At 40.5% G+C, this 23,145-nt stretch overlaps 1 protein-coding gene across 31 annotated transcripts in view; it reads right to left on the reverse strand.

Moving 5' to 3' along the window:
- Nucleotides 1–23,145, reverse strand: part of DLG2 (discs large MAGUK scaffold protein 2) — a 2,231,561-nt gene that overhangs the window by 542,545 nt on the left and 1,665,871 nt on the right. For 26 of the 31 annotated variants that reach the window (XM_043918879.1, XM_043918871.1, XM_043918860.1 and 23 more), the window contains one exon: nt 11,563–11,718. The exons of the other annotated variants lie outside the window; for them this stretch is intronic. In XM_043918879.1, the coding sequence (XP_043774814.1) occupies nt 11,563–11,718 (156 nt within the window). The remainder of the gene's footprint in view (nt 1–11,562; nt 11,719–23,145) is intronic. 31 annotated transcript variants of the gene reach the window in all.

The raw sequence follows: 23,145 nt of genomic DNA on the forward strand, positions 1-23,145 counted from the left end.
TCTAAGGGCTGGGACAGGGACAAAGGTGAGGAGACAAAGCGATCTGTCCTAAGTGAGGAGTGTCCTCTGGGGAAATAACGGGAAATAGGAGTGCGGACATGGTTGTTTAGGACAACGCATGAGTCACCAAACCCCTGCAGAGAAGAAAGGGAGGGTCTCAGAATTTCGAAATTATCCTGGTGGACTGGTCTCCTGATGGTCTGGTCAGAGACTTTTGTTTTTACTCACGGTGCCTTTCCTCAAAACCAGTGTAGCCTGAAGGTCTCCCTACAAGGAACTTAGTGCTAGCAAGACAGTAAGAATTTATCTAGCAGCTTGACATGTGAGAATGCAGAGAGCTGGAAGGAAATCTGGGCTATTACTCGACCTTCCGATTTCATATGAAAACAGTCTGAGGCGTCCCTAGCAGTCCAGTGGTAAAGTATCCGCCTGCCAATGCAGGAGACACAGGTTTGATTCCTGATTCGGGAAGATCACACACACCACACAGCAGCTAAGCCCGTGAGCCACAACTGCTGAGCCTTTTCTCCAGAGCCTGAGAGCTGCTGAGCCCACCGCTGCTCAGCCCAACTACTGAGCCCACACGCTGCAGCTCCTGCATATACCTGCATGCCCCAGAGGCTGCACGAAGCAAGAAGGGAAGCCACCGCGGTAAGACGCCCGTGCATCGCACCAGGAGAGGAGCCCCCGCTCACTGCAACGAGGGGCCGCCATGCTGGCTCAGCTGGTAAAGAATCTGCCTGCAGTGCAGGAGACCCAGGTTCAATCCCTGGGTCGGGAAGATCCCCTGGAGAGGGAAATGGCAACCCACTCCAGTACTCTCGCCTGGAGAATTCCATGGACAGAGGAGCCTGGTGGGCTCTAGTCCACGGGGTTGCAAAAAGTTGTGACACAACTGTGCGACTATCATTTCACTTCACTGCAACTAGAGAAAGTCTGTGTGTAGCAACAAGCACTCAGCATAGCCAAAAATAAATAAACAACAATTTTAAAAAAGAAATAATGCCTAGAAACCAATGAGTACCTAAAACCTATAACTGTAATATCTAGGAGAAATACAGGATGGACTCAGAATAAATAAGGTTGAAAGCTAAGTGAAATTCATGCATATTTGAAAAATACAATCCATAATAAATTGCTAGACTTTTTTTTTTTTCCATAGTACCAATGTCTGTCAATTTTATCCACAAAAGTAACCCTCTGGGCCCAGTGGTCCCTACACCTCCTGAGAGCAGGGTCTGACCATTTCTGGATTGTGTATCCCCAGAAGTCCCCACCATATAATAGGCACTTAATACATATTTGTGGGCTGAGTGACAGTTTCCTCATCTGGAGCATATAAAATCTGACTAGATTATTTCAAAGTTATCTTTCATCTCTGAACTTGTATTAGCCTCTAGTTATTATTTTTAAACCTATAAGACTTGACAGGATGATAGCCTCATAATGATGACAGAGGCATAAGTAAGGAAGCAGACCATCAGAATAAATTTGAGAGGGATGAACATAACAGAGAGAAATATGGTTTTCATCCCTGGCCTCAGTCTGGGCCAATCCATTCTGTTAGGCAGGTTGTTCATACGAATGCTTGGCCAAGGGAATGAGCTAGGGCTGAAATCTGATCGAAATTCCACCTACATGTCACACTGGGGGCCCTAGCACATTTTGTCCTTCCTTCATCCTGAAGGGGAGAGATTTTAAAATTTAGACAAAGGCTCTGACTGGGTTAGCTGGGCCCAGTATATGTGCCACCCCTCCACTTAAAGTCAACCACACAACTTCTCTTCACTCTCTAATGTATTCATTTTCTCTAGAATAGAGTGATCTTAGGTTTTAGTATTCAGTTTGGAACACACATCTCTGCTGACTTTGAAAATCCTGTTCAAGGGATCCTTTACACTTCATATGAGCTTAAGGTCTACAGAACTGAATTAAAGAGTGGAAATGGAAGATTTACTTTTTCTGTTGTGAGACGTAAATTTTGATCCTTTAATGAAAACAAAATTCTACATTCTGAAATGCTTAGATCTCTGTATAAATATAAGCAGCCTTGCATAGCCCTTCCTCTCACACTGCCAACCCTAACATTCATCTCCTTTACAATTCACTGGGCTCACCATCAGGCCATGAGTGAAAATGGCCTTGTATAATAGTCTTTTATTAAAAACTCATTCCCACCTCAGCCTGAGCTATCTGTTTAGGGGATCATACTGTGTCATTTGGGGCTTTCCAGGTGGCGCAGTGGTAAAGAATCTGCCTGCCAATGCAGAAGCCATAAGAGACACAGGTTTGATCCCTGGGTCAGGAAGATCTCCTGGAGCAGGAAATGGCAACCCGCTCCAGTATTCTTGCCTGGAGAATACCATGGACAGAGGAGGCTGGCGGGCTACAGTCCATGCGGGTGCAAAGAGTCAGACACGACTAAGCGACTGAGCACACACACTATGTCATTTAATACACACACATATAAATAGCTAACATTAACAGGGCACTTCATATTTATCAGGCACTGCTCTCTACACTTAACATATAACTTCATTAAATCTTTACAGCAACCCATGAAATGGATATCACAGTTATCACTATTATAAGACTGAGGATACAGAAGCTCAGAGTAGTTGTCAGCTGCTCAAGTTTACATAATTAGGCAGTGGTGGAGGCAGCTAACACTTTTATTCTAGAGTATAGACTCTTAACCATATATTTATTATCTATCTATTGAAATCTGACTATGGTTAAATGATGCATACTTTTTCCCCTCAGGATTTAATACTTGAGTATTACGTCTGATGAGAATAACATTCAATAGATATTTATTGAGCACATGTGAAAGAACCGATTCTGGTCCCAGCCTGCCAGATTCAAATCCTATCCTAATCCTGAGTGACTTAGATAGGTCACTTCATCTTTCCGGACTTCAGTTTCTTCACTTGCAAAACAGGGAGAATTAACAAAAGCACGTACCTTCTTGGACTGCGGTGGGAATTAAGGGGCTAATTTGTATAAAGTGCAGCCTGGCAGCCAATGAGATTATATAAATGATAGCGACTGATTTCTCCTTCTCCTTCTCCATCACTATCATCATCAGAATAACTATCAGGACTACATGTCAGGAAATACAACAGTAAATAAAACAACAAAAACCTTCCTCTAATGAAATTAATATTCCACGTCCTGGTATACTCAGCTTGAACAATCTCATCTCATTGTTTCCACTTGTTAAAGATGTATCAGAGCTCTTCTGCAAAATTAGAATAATCATACCTACCCCAGAGATTGTCATGAGGATAAAATAAGTTAGTACCTATAAAAGTTTGGAACAGTGCCATGTACGTAAAAGCACTCAACATACATTAGTGGTTTAAATTTGTATCTGTGCTGTGGGTGTTATGGTTCCATGTCACTGTCTTGATTCTTTCTGAGTTCCTATAATTTGTTGCTATAGTGATTTTGCACAGCATTTTCCCACAACTACTTTGCCTCCACAAAGAACTGCTTTTGAAATTAAGCTTATCTTTCAGTTTCTTATGGCTTCCAATAACACAGTGGTTTACTAAAGTAAAAACAAAGATTGCTCCCCAAACAAAAAAAAATATACTAAAACTGAGGGAAAATATTGATAACAGCTCAGGTAGGTAAATAATCCGGCTTTTTAAAAACAGCTAGTCAATTAAATTTAGATTGTTGCATCACAGAGAGTTATTTGAATGTCTCAAGATAGGAATTTTGGAATAAGACCCATCTGAGTTCATTTCCAAGCGCCCCGGAGACTCCGTCTCTGGACCTGCCAGGGTTATTGCAAAGAGTAAATGAGAGTTTAGGAACAAAGTGAGTAGTGTGCCTTCTCCCCTCCTTCACACTACATGATGCAATTTTAAATGTGCTTAAAAAATTCTTGAATTCTTAATGAAAGAACATCTCCTAGATCTTTAAGAAGAAGAAAGTGAAGAGCAACAATAAATGGTATTTTTTAAAAGGGTCTATATACATGTATGGGCTTCCCTGGTGACTTAGTGGTAAAGAATCTGCTTGCAGTGCAGGAGACCTGGGTTTGATCCCTGGGTCAGGAAGATTCCCTGGGGGAGGGCACAGAAACCCACTCCAGTATTCTTGTCTGGAGAATCTCATGGACAGAGATGCCTGGTGTTGCAAGGACTCCACGGGGTCACAAAGAGTTGGACACAACTGAAGTGACTGAGCGTGCACGCATGAATATACAGGCACACACTGCTATATTTAAAATAGATAACCAGCCATGCCCTACTGCACGGCAGAGGGAACTCCGCTCAGTGTTATGTGGCAGCCTGGACGGGAGGGGAGTTTGGGGGAGAATGGATACACGTGTATGTACGGCTGGGTCCACCTTTGCTGTCCTCCTGAAACTATCATAACATTGTTAGTCGGCTATAGTCAAATACAAAATTAAAAATTAAAAAAATTTTTAAAGGATCTATATAGAAAATTCGTTAATTTCAAAGCAAGGGCGTTTCTTTCAGTGAGAATCCCTGCACAGAAAAGTGGCTATAGAATGGAATCCGGCAAGAGCCATCTCTGTGACTTTGCGGGAGTCAATTAATCTCTCCTTAGTTTCCTTAATTCAAATTGGGCTTGGTGATCACTTTACTTCAAAAAGGCAGCGAAGGCCTTTGAAGGAGAAGCTGCTGCATAAACGCAGGAAGGAATCGGGCCTTAAGAGCCATGCCCAGAGGGTTTCCTCTCCTGGTTTTAATTAAAAATGAAATTAAGAATTCTTTCAGATTATATCAGCCTTTTAAAGAAGGCAAAAGAAGGTCAACGATTTGTTAAGCATCTTCTTTCTTCTTTTAATGGTGCATTTCCCAGATTACATCGTGTGAACAAAGCTCAAATTTTCTTTCAGGATCCACAGATTTGTGGCAGCGTGGACATAAGATGTGGGGGACTGAGGGAGGAGCCACGGTGAATGAGAGGGATTACGGCTCCCGAGAGCAGAAGCCTGTCCGCTGTGGGAAAGCCCCCACTGGAGTCCTGGCTCTCCCATTTACTGCATCAAAACCCACCCTCCGCAAAGTTGTTGGGATAACTAGAATCAAGTATTCATACATATGGAAAGTGCCTGGCTACTAACCTGTGCTCCAGATTAGCTATCATTTTGTCTACATTCCTAAAATGGTACACATGGGCTAGAAATATTGCTATGTAAGTAGATTAAAAAAACATATATGAAGTCACGTATGGGGTTCCCCAGGTGGTGCTAATGGTAAGAACCTGCCTGCCAATGCAGGAGACATAAGAGATGTGGGATCAATCCCATGGAAGAAGGCGTGGCAACCAATTCTAGTATTCATGCCTGGAGAATCCCATGGACAGAGGAGCCTGACGGGCTACAGTCCACAGGGTCACAAAGAGTTGGACATGACTGAAGTGATTTAGCACGCACACGTGTGCTTCAGAAATATGCCATCTTTTACAGGGAAACTATAAATGTAATAATAAAGGGGGAAACATATGACTTCGCCAGTGGTAACAAGGAGGATGCTGCCCTTAAGAATGATAAAAGAAATGAACATCCACAGCTTTCTTATGGCAACTGGGCAAAATATACCTGTGCTGATAAATAGTCACCTGATTTGTGATAACACTAAAAATAAATATACATGAGCTCAAGGTTTTACAACAGAATAAGCAAGTGAAAACAATAATGACTAATGTATGTGATGCCTAGATGAAGATTCATTTTCTTCATTTCCCTGGATCCTCACACCAATTTTCCCCTTTTCTGGAGAGTGAAAGGTCAAAGGAAGGCCTCAAACTTAGACAGTCTGGACACAGTCCTTGGCTCCTCTATGACATTGGGTTGCCTTCATCTCAAGGAAGAGACCTTCCCTTATACTCTGCCTCCCTTTCCTTCCACTGATTTTCCTCCTACAGAGCTTCAAAATTTTGAGGACAAAGGTCTGTCTAGTCAAAGCTATGGTTTTTCCAGTAGCCATGTATGGATGTGAGAGTTGGACCATAAAGAAGGCTGTGCACCGAAGAGTTGATGCTTTCAAATTACGGTGCTGGAGAAGACTCTTGAGAGTCCCTTGGACTGCAAGGAGATCAAACCAGCCAATCCTAAAGGAAATCAACTCTGAATATTCATTGGAAGGACTGATGCTGAAGCTGAAGCTCCAATACTTTGGGCACTTAATTTGAAGAGTCTACTCATTGGAAAAGACCCTGATGCTGGGAAAGATTGAAGGCAGGAGGAGAAGAGGATGGCAGAGGATGAGATGGTTGGACTGCATCATCAACTCTATGGACATAAGTCTGAGCAAACTCCGGGAGATGGTGAAGAACAGGGAAGGCTGGTGTGCTGCAGTCCATGGGGTCGCAGAGTTAGATGATACTTCCTCCGTTTACTCTTAGAAACTCACCTGTACTTTTATTATAACATTATTATAGAATGTATAGAAGTTATATTTGATTTTGAAGTTACAGACTTTGAGACAGGTAAAACATTAATAGTTTTTCTAAAAGTTTGTAAGGAGTGGATGGTTGTCAAAGATAGGCCACCATAACTTTGGCTTATGGCTGAAGTCTTGTAACAGTCTCATGGACCTATGAGAGATAAGGTTAAGTTTCCTATTAAGAATGGTTCTTTTAAATACTAGAAGATGAAACAAGGTGTGAGTGGGGGAACATTCCTCTCTGTGCGTGTGTTTACACCTCCACAGAAGGGACACTCTCAGAGCATGATTCTTCCCATTGGTATCTCTTATAATTGCCTGTTTTTAGTTACCTAGAGATTAAGTACACTGGAGAAACCAACAGCCTTTAGCAAAGGAACCTCACAAAGCACAGCAATGAATTCTCCATTTACATGGTCTTATTCACCTCCAAACCCCTAGCATCTAGGGTAATGCCTGGTGACCTAGTAGAAGTTCCATGAAAATATACTCTTCAAGGAGATGATGTTTTATGAACACATAATGCTTCAGAGATATTTCCTATCCAAAATCTGCCAACATATTTTAGCTAGACTTTATCTGGTTTATCTCAACCTCTGTTTATCAATTACAGTATAACAATAATTAGGACCATCTATGTAAAAAGACAAATGCAAACATGTCAGTATGTTGAGAAAACAGGCAAGAATGATATTCCTTGCCCCAGGAACATTAAAAGCTGAGTCACTTAACATTCTCTCCAAGAAGAAAAACCAATTACAACATCAAAAACTACATTTTTTTTTTTTTAAAGAAAAAGGTATCTTTTTTCTTTAAAAAAGCAAGAGCCTCACAGAAACACCGTTTGTTTTTCATAGAGCTTCAAATTTTAGTCTCATTCCAGGCTCTGCCCATTTCTTGCTTTTGCAGGGTCTGAAAAGTCAATTACTCTAAACATAATCTGCAGCCTTAGGAGCTGATGCTTTGCCAAGTAATTTAAAATGCTTTGCTAAGGAAAACTCACAATTTTTCTCTTTTCTTTGAGATGATGCTATGGCAGTAAATTGCGTATACAATTAATTCATCCCTGGATATTTGCTATTAGTTCAAAGAGCTGAGAACTTGGGTATTCAAAAGGCAGAGAATACAGGTGCCTGACTCCTTGCTTTTGCTGACTTGCCTCCATTCTTCCAAATGTTGATCACAGATGAACTGGTATACTGGGAACGGTGCTTCACAGGCTAACTTTCATAGAAGTTGCATTCATTGCCATCTAAGACTATAATTACAATTATCAATGTGGGCATACTTCTGAAACACACTGTGGGAAATTCTCAAATGCCCTGAAAAATATACATTAACACATACTGCAACTTAAAGATGAGGCATTTCTTCAACATTTTTGGTTGGCCTTTTCAATTTACACCTTTGTAAAAAGTTGCCTTTAGTATAACATTTTGCACTATGTCAATGCTTGACATTACTTGGTTGGATGAATCAACAGATATTTTCTTATAATATTCTTTTAAGGCAAAAGATCCCTAAATATGTTTACTTAACCATGAGTAGAAGTAAGAGTCCATTGTTGATGAAGACAATGGATTTGGGATCTTCATCATTAACAGAGTTGGCTAAGGGCTTGTCTATTTAAGTTCTTAGTTCTTGCCTACCTCTGATATTCTCTAAGTTATTCAAGGTCACAGTGGAAAAAGCAAGTGAGGGTGTCATAAATGGAACTAGAATCTTTGAACTTGTCCCCAGAATTACTGGCTGTATTTCAAGAAACATCTGCTCAGAGAGGTATTTTCCACTGGAGAGAAAGTAAATAATCTCTGAAAGGAACTGCCCAGCCTTCATGAAGAACTGAGAGCTACCTAATCAATCTACAGTATAGACAGTGACCATTAAGAACACTGAAGGTGAAAGTGAAGGACGCAAAATGAATTTTAGTCCGTTGTTATTTGTTTCCACGCACAGATTCGTTCATTCACGGAGGTATTTTATACCCCTCCTAAAAACTGGGTAAAGCACAGCTTGAGTCATGACCTGTTCCTGAAACAGGTATCTGTTTGCTTATCAGTAGATCTTATTTCCACATGTACTTAGGCACTCAATAATTCTGAGTGCCCGCTGTACCAGACTGGGCTGTTAGGGATATAGCAGTGAACAAAATAGATGTTGTTTCACTCATTGACCTTGCAGCCCAGAATGTGAGAGAGCCATTGGGTTTACAAATCACATAAATAAATGTACATTTATAAATTACTTGAGTCAAATGGGAAAAAAGAGAGAGAGAGAGACTATAGCAGGGGACCTGATTTTCTCTTTCAAGGAGCTTCTCCGCCGAAGTACAAGTTAAACTCAGACCTAAGATGACCAGCAGTTCATCAGGCAAAGTGTGGGAAGAGCTTTTTGATTTGAGGAAAGAGCATGTGTGAAGCACTTGAGATAGGAAGAGATTTAGTGCATTTCCTAAAGAAGAAGAAGGCTGGTGTGAGCAGTGTGGTCAGCCAAGAGAGCGGTGACATGAGGTGTTTAAGAGGCAGGCAGGGGCTAGATCATGCACGGCCTGGATGCTATGCTAATGACTTTGCATTTTATCTTAATGCAAAGGTGACAGAGTGCGCTGATCTGTATTTTTAACAGATCACTTTGGCTGAACTGAGAATAAAACAGGAGGACAATAGTGGAAGGAGTGAGACCTATGAGGGGACTATTATAGGTGACGGAGGATTGGATTAAAGTGGTGGTAAGAGAAGTAGAGGAGAATCAATACATTTGAGATATATTTTAAAGGTAGGATCAACGGGTATTGAAGGTAGATTGGATGATGGGTGTGAGGGAAAACAAAGTGTGCAGTATGATTTACAAGTTTCGGCTTGGCCAATGGAATAAATGTATGTGCCATTTACTGAACTGGAGAAGTGTGGAAGAGGGTAAGAATTTCAGTATCAGTGTACCAGTGACAATACCACTGAAATGGATATGTGTGTGTGCTATTTTTTTCCAGAAACAAATAAGAAAAAATATGGAAAAAGAAAGGAAAGAAGAGGGGAAAAGAAGGGGATAGAATGATAATAAATAGAAAATAGAATTCCCAAGGGGAAGATAGAGGGTGGGGGTCAGGACTGCTGAGGGTATGTAATAAGAAAAATACATATTCAACATTATAGTAATTTATTTTTTTTTTAATTTGGGAAAAATCCCCTATGGTTTTCATCATGCAGATTATAGAAAGTAAATGGAGCAGAATCATTTCTGGTGGGTTTACACAAAGGTGGACTGTCATCCACTTACTGGTGAGTTTTTTAAGAAGGGATGTATTAAAATCCCCAGGGGAATGCAAGGAATGTGACTTTTGTGTTCATGAAAAGAACATGAGTTTAAAAAAAAGATTCATTGACACCGAGCTAGAAGAAGGGAGATGAGAAGGCAGGATAAAAATAGAGATAGGAAAGACAAAGAGAAATGGGTGGATTTGTCCAGCAAGCAAAGATGTCTCTGCCACCATGCCTATTCCAGTGCAGATGCTAATGGTCACCTGGGTGTGAATCCCAGCCCGGCCACTCAATGGAGGATGATCGCGGGCATGTCAGGTAACCTCTCAAGCCTCGATTTTCTTATTTGTAAAGCAAAGATAACGATCGCATCTACATCATAAGGTGACTGTCAGGGTTAGGAGAAATAATTCACAAGAAGAGCTTAACAGCACGCCTGGCTCAGAGGAAGAGCTCAATAAACGTTAGCTGCCTTAACGGAGCTGACTGTTTATAGATGCATAATTCCTAGCAAGTCATCATTGCAGCCTGCCTTCTCACTTCCCTATGGCTATCGTGACTTTGCCCTCTTAGCTTCAAAATCATATAGTTCACTGTATCAAGAAATAGATTTATGATTTGTTAAACATATTGGAGGATTCAATTAATATTTATAAAGAATTTTTTAAAAAAGCAAAGCTGTTAGGCTTTGCTTGTTGCAAACTAATGAAAATGCCCCAGCATAGCCAAAAATATGTTTCTCATTTATTTCTAGAAATGTTAGATATAATTTAAAATTTGGTATTTAACTCCCCTCGAGAGGCAAATCATTGACTTCTAAACTTATTGTTTGAAAATCTCCAAGAACAGAGATGATGTTCTAAGGAGATCTTATTCACTACGAATCACTCAAAAAATCTGTGTTTTCTCTGTCATAATAATATTATGAAGCCATGTGAAGATATTCTGTCAGAAAATGTAACAACACAAGCACCACATTCCATGTAGAAATATTACAATTGAGATCTTCCCATTTTATACTAAATTGGAACTATCTTATGGAACACTGTATTCTCTTTTTCTTTCTCTCACTGACTGGCTGCTTCAGTAAGATAGGATTTTACTATTTGTTATACATATGCTTTAGAATCATAATGTAGAATTTTGTCTAACCTTTAGACTTAGAAAAATTTGTTTACAAATTGTTGTAGAAAAACTCAAAACATCCTATAATCAAATCTGAACTCCACATTTATTGAGGGAATTGCCTTAACTTAGCTCTGACTTTAGTTTTCTTATATAAAATGGCAGTTACTGAGTAAGACAATAGATGTAAACACCTAGCATTATAACCTATTGTAGAGGTGAAGATTATATTCTTTGTGGTTAGTAAGCACCAACTAGTTCTGCAGTTTTGGATGCATTAATACCTCAAGGAGTCAGTTAAATGATGACATTAGTTTAATAATTTAGTTAAAATATGAAACGGCAATAATAGTATCAACTTCTTAGGCGATGTGATGCATGGAGCAGAGCATTACTATTTAAAATGTACTAATCAAGAATGCAGCTCTCTTTGAACCTTCCGTATGAGGGGAAGGGTGCTAATTAAATTCCAAAGTACATTCTTTGGGAAAAATATAATTAATGCCTTATTAACAATGCATGGGGACCGAGAACATTTAGAGCATCGTGTGATCACGTGTCAGGGCTCTGTGATGACAGCAGGAGATCAATGCTCTCAATGTCTCCCCCTGCCCCATGGGAGCAGAAGGGCTCTCCACCCTGAGGAAGATGTAGGGTGCAGAGCAGCGGGTGGAGGCGGATTCAACCCGTTCGTCCCCGTGGAAGCACATGCAACCAGAGAAGATGAGGTGAGAAAGCGCATGCAGTACCTGATCATCTCAGAGTCGGGGAGCAGGCCTAGGTGGTAGTGGGGGTAGGGAGCTGAGAGAAGGAAGCTTTTGTCACACTCAACAGGGGAATAGTGCCTGGGAGAAGCAGGCTTATCACACAGTTTGTTCACAGTGCTGTAAACGGGTTCCGGAGGCCTGGTGACACAAGAGAGAGAGATGCAGGGTTAGCACTCACCCCGAATGACGGGCCGCTAGCAGCATCTTACCGTAGGCGACAGCGAACGCCCCAAACAATGCCACGGCTTCATAAGGCCTGAGGTAAGAGGCTCTTTACAAACAGGTCCTTGGGTTAGAAATCGGAACTTTGGCTGACATGTGGCATGGCTAAAAGTCATGCGTCAAATACCTCAATAGAGTCACAGAAAGAGACATGCATGTGCGCTCAGTCCTGTTCGACTCTGGGACCCCATGGACTGTAGCCCGTCAGGCTCCTCTCTCCATGGAATTTTCTAGATAAAATTACTGGTGTGGGTTGCCATTTCTTCTTACTCCAGGGAATCTTCCTGACCCAGAGATCGAGCCCATGTCTTCTGCATTGGCAGGCAGATTCTTTACTACTGAACCTCCTGGGAATTCCAACAGAGTCATAATCAACTTTTAAACGTCATATCTTTTTAGATAAGCCAGCCTGAAAGGCCAAAATTTGGGATCCTCTGACATGGCTCCTTCTTACACTGGAATCTCAAATGTGAACTTCGCATAGACTTTCGCTGACCACACTGGCCAGGACACCTTGAAATTTTTTCACAGCACCTATTCATATTTTATAATAATCTTTTCTCAGCATAAAATAATCTTTTTAATATTTTCTTTAACTTTTTATTGTCACTCTCACTACACCATAAATTCTATGAGGAGAGAGACTACATTTTTTTTTTTTAACCATTTACAATACAGTGTGGCACATAATACATACTCTATAAGTATTTGTAGACTGCATGTATGAATGAATAAATGAATACAACTTCCCATATTTACACTGCAAAATTTTTGCTTGGTGATTTGTGGGGGGTGGTTGGCTTTACCTAAGAATCTGATAGGTTCCTCCATATATTTATTCAGAGTGTGATTCCTGCCCCCTAGAATTGACTTCAGAGAGTTTTCCACAAGGAAGATTTTAGTAACATTTCTATTAAGTGAATTCATCTAGGGATACTGAAACATCATCTAAAATAGCAACATTTTTACAGCTGATATTGACCAACATGCATATTATGATCAGATAAAATTTTCTATAGTTTCTGGTCAAAGATTCATATACTACAAAATCCTCTTTTTATTAAAAAAGTTTCACAACTCTCTTCTCCATTTTTTAAACACACGGTCTGAAATTACTTCCAGCATCTTTCCATTACGTAAGAATGAAAAGACGGGTATGGAAATGAAAGGACTGTGAGTGGTCAGGGTCAGGGACCCAGAAAGTGTAGGCTTAGCTGGGAAGGTGAGGAGCAAGTCAGGAAACTGGGCCGTGCCCAGAGTCACACCCAGGGGTGGCAAATTGCACCTCCTGGGGCCACAAGACACCAGAGGCAGCCAGTGGTGGTCACGAGCCTAAGCAGGGGCACAGAAAGTGCACTCAAGGACGGCATGGTCTGCGTTTCTGTAGCTGCAGCCCTCAGCGTGGCTCCTACTGTGTAACAGGTGCTCAGTCAATGCGGACTGAGAATGGGGGACAGGGCGGAACAGAGGATAAACCAAGCATTAAAAACGAACTACCTAATTTACAATATTACTGCGGTCAATCATGTGATGTCATCGTAGACGTAATGCCTAGGGACCTGGATTCTTTTTCAACACAAATCTTTCCATCACACAGGAGATTCTTTGACTTGTTTATTCTATATAACACAGCAGAGGGGCTGAGGACGACTCCAGAGGTCTATTTGTCCTATGCAATAACGACCTCAGTGGGAAAATGAAGTACTTTACAATGGAGTCGGCTGGTTCTATCCCAGCGGCTATAACATTTACAGGAAGAGTTAAAAGTTTTTCAAATAAAAGCCATATTTATTAGGGAATGTATCCTTAGAGAAGACAACTGCTCTGTTTTAAGAAAAATCCAGTAAGTTCATAAATTTCTGTTTATCAGTTTATACATATACATAATTTATACTGGTAAATACAGCACTTAAAAGAGGCAACTATAAATTATTCTTAAAAACTGCTCTTTTTTTAAAAAAATGATATTTGTTTTTCTCTTTCTGATTTATTTCACTCTGTACAACAGGCTCCAGGTTCATCCACCTCACTAGAACTACTTTATTGCATTCCTTTTTATGGCTAAGTAATATTCCACTGTATATATGTACCACAGACTCTTTATCTATTTGTCTGATGATGGGCATCTAGATTGCTTCCATGTCCCAGCTATTGTAAATAGTGCTGCTAGTAAACCAGTACAGATGAACCTATTTGCAGGGCAAGAATAGAAACGCAGACATAGAGAACAGATTTTGGACACAGCAAGGGAAGAAGAGGGTGAGACAAATTGAGAGAGTAGCATTGAAACATATACAGTATCATATACAAGTTCAGTTCAGTTGCTCAGTCGTGTCCGACTCTGTGACCCCATGGACTGCAGCACGCCAGGCTTCCCTGTCCATCACCAACTCCCGGAGTTTATTCAAACTCATGTCCATCGAGTTGGTGATGCCATCCAACCACCTCATCCTCTGTCGTCCCTTTCTCCTCCTGCCTTTAGTCTTTCCCAGCATCAGGGTCTTTTCAAATGAGTCAGTTCTTCCCATCAGGTGGCCAAAGTATTGGAGTTTCAGCTTCAGCATCAGCACTTCCAATGAACATTCAGGACTGATCGCCTTTAGGGTGGACTGGTTGGATCTCCTTGTAATCCAAGGGACTCTCAAGAGTCTTCTCCAACACCAAAGTTCAAAAGCATCAATTCTTCAGTGCTCAACTTTATAGTCCAACTCTCACATCCATACATGACTACTGGAAAAACCATAGCTTTGACTAGACAGACCTTTGTTGGCAAAGTAATGTCTCTGCTTTTTAATATCCTGTCTAGGTTGGTCATAACTTTTCTTCCAAGGAGCAAGCGTCTTCTAATTTCATGGCTTCAGTCACCATCTGCAGTGATTTTGGAGCCTCCCAAAATAAAGTCTCTTTCTGTTTCCACTGTTTCCCCATCTATTTGCCAGAAAGTGATGTGGCCAGATGCCATGATCTTAGTTTTCTGAATGTTGAGCTTTAAGCCAACTTTTTCACTCTCCTCTTTCACTTTCATCAAGAGGCTCTTTAGTTCTTCTTCACTTTCCGCCATAAGGGTGGTATCATTTGCATATCTGAGGTTATTGATATTTCTCCTGGAAATTTAGATTACAGCTTGTGCTTCATCCAGCCCTGCATTTCTCATGATATACTCTGGATATAAGTTAAATAAGCAGGGTAACAATATACAGCCTTGACATACTCCTTTTCCTATTTGGAACCAGTCTGTTGTCCCATGTCCAGTTCTAACTGTTGCTTCCTGACCTGCATACAGATTTCTCAGGAGGCAGGTCAGGTGGACTGGTATTCCCATCTCTCTACAAATTTTCCACAGTTTATTGTGATCCACACAGTCAAAGGCTTTGGCATAGTCAATAAAGCAGAAATAGATGTTTTTCTGGAACTTTCTTGCTATTTTGATGATCCAATGGATGTTGGCAATTTGATCTCTGGTTCCTCTGCCTTTTCTGAAGACAGCTTGAACATCTGGAAGTTCATGTATTGCTGAAGCCTGGCTTGGAGAATTTTGAGCATTACTTTGCTAGCGTGTGAGATGAGTGCAACTGTGCGGTAGTTTAGCATTCTTCGGCATTGAGCATATAAAATAGATAGCTAATAGAAAGCTGCTGTATAACAGAGCGGAGCTCAGCGTGGTTCTCTGGGATAATCTAGAGGGTGGGATGGGGTGGGGGGGGTTCAAGGGAAGGGACGTATGTATACTTATGGCTGATTCACACTGTTGTATGGCAGAGGCCAACACAATATTGTAAAGCAATTACCTTCCTATTAAAAATAAATTTTTAAAGTATTTTTATCAGTTTTTATAGATAATTCACTGATAAATACTTTTTTAAAAAATTTATTTTTAATTGGAAGATAATTGCTTTATAATATTGTGTTGGCTTCTGCCATCCAATAATGTGAATCAAGGTTTTTTTTTTTCTTCATCAGTTTATATAAGTAATTCACGGGCTTCCTAGATGACTCAGTAGTAAAGAATCTGCCTGCCAGTGCTGGAGACAGGACATTCGGGTTCAATCATTGGGTCCAGTGGATTTCCTAGAGGCAGAATTGCAACCCACTCCAGTATTCTTGCCTGGAGAATCCCACGGACAGAGGAGCCTGGCAGGCTACCAGTCCACAGGGTGGCAAAGAGTTGACAGAAACTAAATGCACACATGCATTTAATTCACACAGTGGGAAGTTATATAAAAGAAAACATACTTTCAGTTAGCCATTGAAATACATCTTTTAAAAGAGTCAGATTGATTATTGTTCATGATTTGGGGACAGAGAGTCTGCTTTTGCTTTGTTGACATAATCAGCTTTATGAAGATTAACATATATTTCCCATGGTTTTAGAGACAGAAAGATGCATGATTCTGATTAGACAAGTCACCTTGGGAGATCACAGTCTTATTTGTACCTAAAATGTGCTGTCTGCACAAAAATTCAGCTTGGGAAAAGTGTTGTATTAAATAGGCTGCATAAATATGAATTAAATAAGAAATGAACAGACAGGTTTGAGCTCTATGGGAATTATTCTGGGTAGGTTATCACAAGAGGACCTGCTTTTATCCTTCAATTTTTCCACCCTGAAACAGTGTCAATGTGGCGGAGATGGCTGGATTGCTTCCCAAACATTCATTTTACTTATTTCTTAACCTTTTTTCTCATTAATGGAAATCAAAATTTTCATTGGTCACTTTTCCTGTAATAAAGATTTTTATTTCTCAGTTTTGAAGGGAGATGTGGCTCTGGGATTTGTGAGATGGCTGCCCAAAGGGAAGCTGACTTAGCTGAGACCCCTGCAGTTTTACTCTCTCCCTCTCCCTCCCTCTGCTGACCTGGAATCCAGACACAGTTGCTGGAGCTTCAGCAGTCATCTTGGACCATGAAGCAGTCTTGAGGATGAAGGTAAACAATTCAGACAGTAGAGCATATTGGTAGAGCTTGTGTCACTGGTGATGTAGAGTGATAGTATATCACCTCTGGACTACCTATTTATGGATATTTTTGTGTGTAAAAAGAAACTATTAATATCTTATTTATGCTAATTGGACCATAAAGAATGCTAAGCACTGAAGAATAGATGCTTTTGAACTGTGGTGTTGAACAAGACTTTTGAGAGTCCCTTTGATGGCAAGGAGATCAAGCCAGTCCATCCTAAAGGAAATTAGTCCTGAATATTCATTGGAAGGACTGATGCTGAAGCCTGAATACTCTGGCCACCTGATAGGAAGAGCTGACTCATTGGAAAAGACCCTGATGCTGGGAAAGATTGAAAGCAGGAGGAAAAGGGGACAACAGAGGACAAGATGGTTGGATGGCATCACCAACTCAGTGGACATGAGTTTAAGCAAACTTTGGGAGATGGTGAAGGAGAAGGAAGCCTGGCATGCTGCAGTCCATGGGGTTGCAAAGAATTGGACATGACTGAGCGACTGAACAAAAACAACAATTCTTTTATTATATAAATAGTACCTAATATTAACAGATATTTGTTTGTTGTTTAGTTGCTAAATCGTGTCTGACTCTGTGACCCCATGGACTGCAGCCCGCTAGGCTCCTCTGTCCATGGGATTTTCCAGCGGGAATACTGGAGTGGGTTGCTATTTCCTCCTCCAGGGGATCTTCCTGATCCAGGGATCAAACCCACATCTCCTGCACTAGCAGGTGGATTCTTTACCACTGAGTCACCAGGGAAGCCATTAACAAATATACTCCTACAAAAAAAAAAGCTGATTATCTAATACAAAGAAATAACTATAAATAGGACCTACCATAAGGTGCTAATACACTTAACTCTGTCAGAAGGCCAAATAACACTTTCTTTATACACAGAAAAAATTTAAAGAATGCTATTTTCTGACTATATAATTTAAAACCCATGGTTGTTTAGAGAACTCACTGCATCTTTATTTAAAAAAAATACATACATAAAATGGTAGCTAATCTAAACTGCAAGCACAGGGTCTAAGAAAAAAGGAATCAATGACTTATTTCAGGCCATAAAACATTTTCATGGTGATGTCATTTCAGTAACATTGTACTTTCTGCCTAGAGAGCTTATTCAATTTTCTCAGTCTAATATTGTCTCCATGGACCAAGAAAATTATGTTACCAATTTTCTTGTTTTTTTTTTTTTAACCTCAGTAACACTACATTTGGAGACAAATTATCAGAATTAAACCTGTTTAATACATACATACCTTAAGGAAAAAAATTCCTACCTGTATTGTACTCAACTAAGTAATGGAAAATATTTTACTATTTGACTTCTATAATAAAATCAAGACCAAAAAAAAAAAAAAACAAAACCATGAGGCCCAATACACTGTTCAGTGCCGAACTCATGATTCTTTTCCCTATATTTTTGGGAACCATTTCAAGAACATATTATTATTTCACAGCTCACATATTTAGAAGATTTGGCATTTGGGGCAGCCTTAGGGGTCTTGGATTTTAGAAAGTCACTTCCAGAATTGTTTCATAGTGAACTGATTCCTCACCTAAGCTTAACTTCTCTTGATTCAAAGTTTTATCAAAGTCAATTAAAAGAGATACACATACTGATGTTGCAGGCTCATTTTTACCTGTAGAGCAGCTTTCATTCCTTTTCTATTTTTTAAAATATTATTTTGTACAGTCAGTGGATAAAGAATGGGAAGCCCATGGTGGCTCAGACAGTAAAGAATCTGCTGCAATGGAGAAGACCCGGGTTCAGTCCCTGGGTTGGGATAAAGAGTAGACATATTAAACCCAGTTTCTTTTCTTTTCTTGATTGCGAGAAGTCTTGATTTCTCAGAAGATGAGTAGATGAAAAAACAACAACAACAAAAAACCCAAAACATAACAAAAACCCTCAACAGACTACACAAAGACTTCTTAAAATATTGACTATGTCTTCTTGCAACCAAATAACTAAATTAAAAATATCAGAGAGAATCTCCTTTCAAATGACATAAAAATGGGGTTCACATTTGAAGATTTCTGTCTGCTAGCTTTATTACAGTCCTAGGATTCTATCATGTGTTATATACTACATAAGCCACAGTAAAATATCCACTAATATCCTTCTATGCGAGTTACTGTCTGAACATATGGAATGGCTCTTTGAATGAATGGATGGAGAATGGTTAAAAAAAAATCTATTTTTTTTAACCATTCTCCATTGAGAGAAAAGACTCAATGAGAAAAAGACTTCCAACTCTTTCAAGAAGCCCTAAGTTATTCTGAATCGCCTAACTAGGTTTCAGATTTTCAGATCATCATGAATTACAGGTAATACAGAACGACAGAAACTCCGGCTCCGTCAGAAACTGAGAGCTGTGAGTACTTGGTATGCACAGCTCATCAGCTCTCCGAGGGACGGGCCTCGTGTATGTGCAAGTCTGGCCACAGCAACGCCTGCCCTCACTTCCTGTGAGACTCACCCCAGAAGCTCAGGGCCCCTCAAAGCCTTCACAGCTCTGAGCTTCACGAGGCTTAACGCCAGCAGTCAGCATTCCTGCTATTTCCCTGCAGTTACATTCTCTATGACCTCTCTGCCAGACAGACAAGAAATGCCAATTTATGAGCTAACACTGGGATCTGGGTGGCAGGAACAGATGTCACCGTCACTTCCAATATATGCAGGAAAGAAGTGCCACGGGGAAATGACTCTGGGCAATATGAATCAGCCAGACACAACTGAAAGGGCCTCGTTATCCCACTGAAAAATCTCCTAGGTCAGAAGGTAACGAATACGGAAGGAAATGCAATCCAAAGTACCTGCTGGCTCTCTTCATTCTGCTGATGTACTCAGAAGCGGGGAGAAACGCAATTAGAGACATCAGTGTAATCTCTAAGAGAATTTATAAACAAATCATTTATCTTGCTGTCCACTTATCAGGGGCCATGGATAAATGGCTTTGTACTCTCCACCTCTGAGCCATCAGCATTTATTTGCATATCTATGGGTTTATAATTGCAGGCTCTTATAGCATATAATTAGTACACCCCAGCCCTGGTGATCTTTCTATTCTCTGGACACCATTAGCACTTGCTATTTGTTCTACTTTCTGAGGGCAGTTTTAATTGCTCATCCACAATGCTAGTATATTAGAGGGAGGTGCTTCACTCAACCTTATTTTAAGGAAAACCACCCTCCAGTAATCACCTAGGGATCTGAGAGATGGACCATAAAGAAGGCTGAGCGCTGAAGAACTGATGCTTTTGAATTGTGGTGTAGGAGAAGACTCTTGAGAGTTCCTTGGACAGCAAGGAGACCAAATCAGTCAATCCAAAAGGAAATCAACCCTGAATATTCATTGGAAGGACTGATGCTGAAGCTGAAGCTCCAATACTTTGGCCACCTGATGCGAAGAGCTGACTCATTGGAAAAGACCCCTCTGCTGGGAAAGACAGAAGGCAGGAGGAGAAGGGAGCACACAGAGGATGAGATGGTTGGATGGCATCACTGACTCAATGGACATGCGTTGAGCACATTCTGGGAGACAGTGAAGGACAGGGAAGCCTGGTGCTGCTGCAGTTTATGGGGTTTCAAAGAATCAGACACAACGTAGCAACTGAACAATAACAACCCTGCCTGTAACCACCCCTGCCCATTTGCCCCTCATGACTCCAACCCAGCTCACTCTCCTCCCTAGCCAAACTGCTTGGACCAGGGTTGGACCCCCAACTCTGCAACCATGGCTTGCATAGCAGTGCTCAAAAAAGTCAAGGCCAATTGGATTCTGTGGAATGTGAATAAAGGGGGAGAAACAAATTATAAACTGGTAGCAGAAGGGAAAGATGCAGGCATGCAGAGAGTAGCTAGAGCTATCCCTATCTATTACAGAGCACCAGAGCAAAGCTCTACCAAATTTTGTCACAAAAGTATCCAGTAGTTTCTTACACCCAAAGTAACAGTTTGGGTTCATTCTTTAAGGGGACTATTGGGCTCATGCTACTGAATTTCTCTGTAGATTTCATGTGCCATTAGCTGTATAGTGAAAATCAACTATCACCTCCCACCATATTTTCTTACTGAAGCTTAAGTCACATCTTTTGCTGTCAATCAAATGAGTGAAAATTAAACAGGTAGCTTTGCTATTATTGTCCTTTCAGAACACCTCAACTAGACTATGCTGCTAAAGGATAAAAGACAAATGCTTGGACCTTTATGTAATCCCAGAGCCACCTGAGACCAATACCATGCTGATCTTTAAAATTTTGTTCCCTATGGATTCTTTTGCATTACTTTTATTCTCTGAAATACTGTATTAAAATATTATTATCTTAATTACTGCATCTTTGGGTGCCTCCGTATTTTGCACTTGACCTGTAATTTTTACTTGTCTCACCCTAACTCCCAGGCCTGTACTAGAGACAAAGTAAATACAATGATGATAATGACAGTTATGGTGACTGTAAATGCTCATCTGTGTTGTACCAGAAGATACAAGGTCAAAGGAATATGACTCACTTCTCTTAGAGTTACAGGAAGAGTGACTCATTTAATCAAGTTTTCCATGTCTCGATTAAATGCACTGCTCTCCAATCCCTCAGACTATCTCGGGCAGAGTTCTCACCTCATTACACTGTCATATTTGGTGCACTGGGCTCTTTCCTTCTCTAGACTATTAGCTCACTGAAGATCAGGACCAAATCTCATTCATCTTTGTTTCCCGATAACTTTCCTGTGTAAGAAGGTATGAATGAAGCACTGTCATGGAAAAGGAATAGAGCTGTAGCAGAAAATGTGATTAGTGCTTTAAATTCTCTCTTCCTGAACTAGAGCGAAAAGGGAAGAGCCTAAAATTGCAGGACGAAGGATTTGGGTTAAATATCTGTATAACTTGGACAATAAATATCTCTATCATATTGATCGGTATGGATAAATTTGTAAGCCATTCAGATTTTCCACCCCTTATCCTGCTCTGGCCTTCCCTGGCTGCCCAAAATGGGCAAGTAATATCCAGGCCCATGCCTTACATCAGCAGGCATGCTTGCAGGCTTAGTTGCTCAGTCGGGTCTGACTCTGAGACACTTTGGACTGTAGCTCGCCAGGCTGCTCTGTCCGTGGAATTTTTCAGACAAAAATACTGGAGTGGGTTGCCGTTTTCCTCCTCCAGGGGATCTTCCCAACCCTGGGGATCAAACCCGTGTCTCCTGCGTCTCCTGCACTGCAGGCAAATTCTTTACCAGCACAGCCACTAGCAGTACATACCCAAGCTACATTAATAATAGCAGTTGGATGGCTGAGGGCTTGGAGGCCTAAACATCTAGAATATTGCCTGACATAACTTGGAAAAAAAACTTTTCAAATCTTAAAATATATTCTCTTCTTTACACATAGTACATTACATACTCTTCTTTACACATAGTATATTGTATTTTTGAGCTAAGGATTTGGATAAGGAAGCATAAAGAGATTGAATTTCAGGCCTGGGTTAATTAGATCTTAAAGATAGAATTTGGGGGAGCCTAAACATAATTAGGAGATAAAACAGAATATCAGATCAAGACGTAAACTATGAGGCTCAACACGTGAACTTGACATTATAATAAGAAGAATTAAGGAAGAGGCTGACTTGTCTTATACTGAACTTTAAGCAGAAAATTGTTTGCCATTTGGCAAAGATGTTATCAAGACCTTAAAGTCTGGCATAGAGATATCTGGAGAACGGATTGGTCTAGGTGATTTGTAAGAATCCATTCATCCCCCTAATTCTAAGCATCATCAGATTGGGCCGCCAAGGACTTCTTCCATTCAGGCCCTTGGAGTGGACGCCTATTTGTACCACATTCACTTAAGTTTTCCAAAACGTAGCTTCCTCATTTTAATGATATTGAAGAACCTTCTCTGTATCCCGGCAAAGTTGTAACCTATAACATATTATAATATAATTAATATATAATATGTATTATATTATATGCATAATATAATTCAGGTTATATTCCGGTTATATAATATATATTAAATATTTATAATACATAATTATATATAATTCTGGTAATATAATACAATTGTGGTATAACATCATACCAGAATTAAGTTATTATGAAGCAGTGTGGCGAGTGTGAAGAAACAGAGCTAGGTTTGGATCCTGGTTCTCCAAATTCTACCCGGGTGAAGGTCTGCTGTTCCTCACCCCTCCGAGCCGCAGCGTCCCCATCTATAAAGCAGCACAGCAGTCTCAGCCTGAGGGCGGCCGTGAGGAGCAGAGGAACAGGGGCTGTGAAATGAGCTCGGGCTCACCGAGAGCGGCCGCGTTGTCTTAGGACCTTCAGGCTCTCGGGCTCACAGAGAGGCAAAGCCTCAGAGGATGAGCCTCCCACTCTAATGCA

Source organism: Cervus elaphus, chromosome 2, assembly GCF_910594005.1.
Source record: "Cervus elaphus chromosome 2, mCerEla1.1, whole genome shotgun sequence".
Taxonomy (NCBI): Eukaryota; Metazoa; Chordata; class Mammalia; order Artiodactyla; family Cervidae; genus Cervus; species Cervus elaphus.